The sequence below is a fragment of the Miscanthus floridulus genome, unplaced genomic scaffold (assembly GCF_019320115.1).
Source record: "Miscanthus floridulus cultivar M001 unplaced genomic scaffold, ASM1932011v1 fs_708_1_2, whole genome shotgun sequence".
Classification (NCBI taxonomy): domain Eukaryota; kingdom Viridiplantae; phylum Streptophyta; class Magnoliopsida; order Poales; family Poaceae; genus Miscanthus; species Miscanthus floridulus.
Window position 1 is genome coordinate 57,000 of NW_027097141.1, and position 1,755 is coordinate 58,754.

At 53.4% G+C, this 1,755-nt stretch overlaps 1 protein-coding gene across 1 annotated transcript; it reads right to left on the reverse strand.

The window, feature by feature from the left end:
• Positions 1–473: 473 nt before the first annotated feature.
• Positions 474–914, reverse strand: LOC136532776 (uncharacterized). The gene has a single exon (XM_066525367.1). It carries the CDS (start codon positions 912–914, stop codon positions 474–476), a length of 441 nt encoding a protein of 146 aa, XP_066381464.1.
• Between the last annotated feature and the right edge of the window lie 841 nt (positions 915–1,755).

The window sequence follows — 1,755 nt, forward strand, 5'->3', positions numbered from 1 at the left end:
TCCGAACGGGGTGATGAAAGGCGTCGTGAGCTGGTCGGACTCTTTCATTGTGATTTGATGGTACCCGGAGTATGCATCAAGGAAGCAAAGTGTTTCGCACCCTGAGGTTGAGTCAACTACTTGGTCTATGCACGACAAAGTACATGGATCCTTTGGACACACTTTGTTGAGACTCGTGTTGTCGACACACATTCTCCATTTCCACTCTTTTTTCCAACAAGAATGGGATTGGCTAACCACTCAGGGTGATACACCTCCTTGATGAATCCGGACGCTAAAAGCTTCGCAATCTCCTCACTGATGGCCCTACGTTTCTCCTCGTCAAAGCGACGCAGGCGTTGTTTCACCGGCTTGGAGCCTAGCCTGATCTTCAAGGCATGCTCAGTGACTTCTCCTAGAATATCTGGCATGTCTGAGGGTCTCCACTCAAAGATGTCTCTGTTAGCGTGGAGGAAGTCGACGAGCGCTCTTTCCTATTTGGAGGAAAGCGTGAAGCCAATGTGCACCACTTTGCCCCCAAAGCCACTGGTGTTTATGAGGACCTCCTTGGCGCCCTCTAGGGGCTCAAAAGACCCGGCCAACCACTTAGGGTCGGGTGCTTCTTTGACGATCTCCTCCCTGCTGGTTGCGAGCTCTTTGGAGGCGATAATCGCCGTGGCGTGTTCGCAGCACTCGACCTCACACTCGTAGGCACGCTGGAAGGAGGTGTCGATGGTGATGACCCCACATGGACCCAGCATCTTCAACTTCAAATAGGTGTGGTTGGGGACAACCATGAACTTCACATAGTATGGACGTCCTAGGATGGCATGGTAGGTCTTGTGGAACCCAACCACCTTGAAGCTAAGGGTGTCCGTCCTATAATTGGTTGGATTCCCGAAGGTGACGGGCAGATCGATCTGCTCGAGCGGCATGGACTACTTTCTAGGCATGATGTCATGGAAAGGTGCCCCGGTCGACCTAATGTGCGACCAGTCGATGCCCATGGCATTGAGCGTCTCAGTGTACATGATGTTGAGGCCACTACCTCCATCCATCAGTACCTTGGTGAGCCGCTTCGTGCCGACGATTGGGTCAACCACGAGCAGGTATCTTCTCGGCTACGGAACGCTTTCTGGGTGGTCGGTCCGATCAAAGGTGATGGCGGACTTCGACCATCGGAGGAAGGAAGACACGGGTGGCTCAGCCATATAGACCTCATGGCTGCAGGCTTCTGGCGGCACTTGGAGTCATAAGCCACTGATCCTCTAAAGATCATGAGGCAGCCATCCGGCATCAGAAAGCCACCATCCTTCCCCTAGGCGTCGTCTACCACCGGCTTGGGTTCCTTACTATGTTTCCCCTTATTGGAGCCACAAGACAGGAACAACTTCACGAGGGTGCAGTCTTTGTATAGGTGCTTGACGGGAAAGGCATGGTTCAAGCATGACCCTTCGAGCAGCTTCTTGAACTGGTCTAGGGTACCCTCAGCGGGCTTTTGACCCCCTTACGGTCAGCAGTAGCCATGAGCGAGCCCTTGCATCGCTGCTTGTTCTTCTTCTTGTTGGGGCAATTAGAGGCACCTTCACCGGTGTCCTCGTCCCGCTTTGCCTTGCCCTTGGGGCGGTCAAAAATCACTCTAGCTGCCTCCTCACCCGAGGTGTGGTTGGTGGTGATGTTGAGGAGCTCTTTGGTGGTTCATAGGCCCTTGTATCCTAGCTTGTGAACTAGGGACTCATAGGTGGTCCTAGACAGGAAGGCTCCTATAACGTCGGC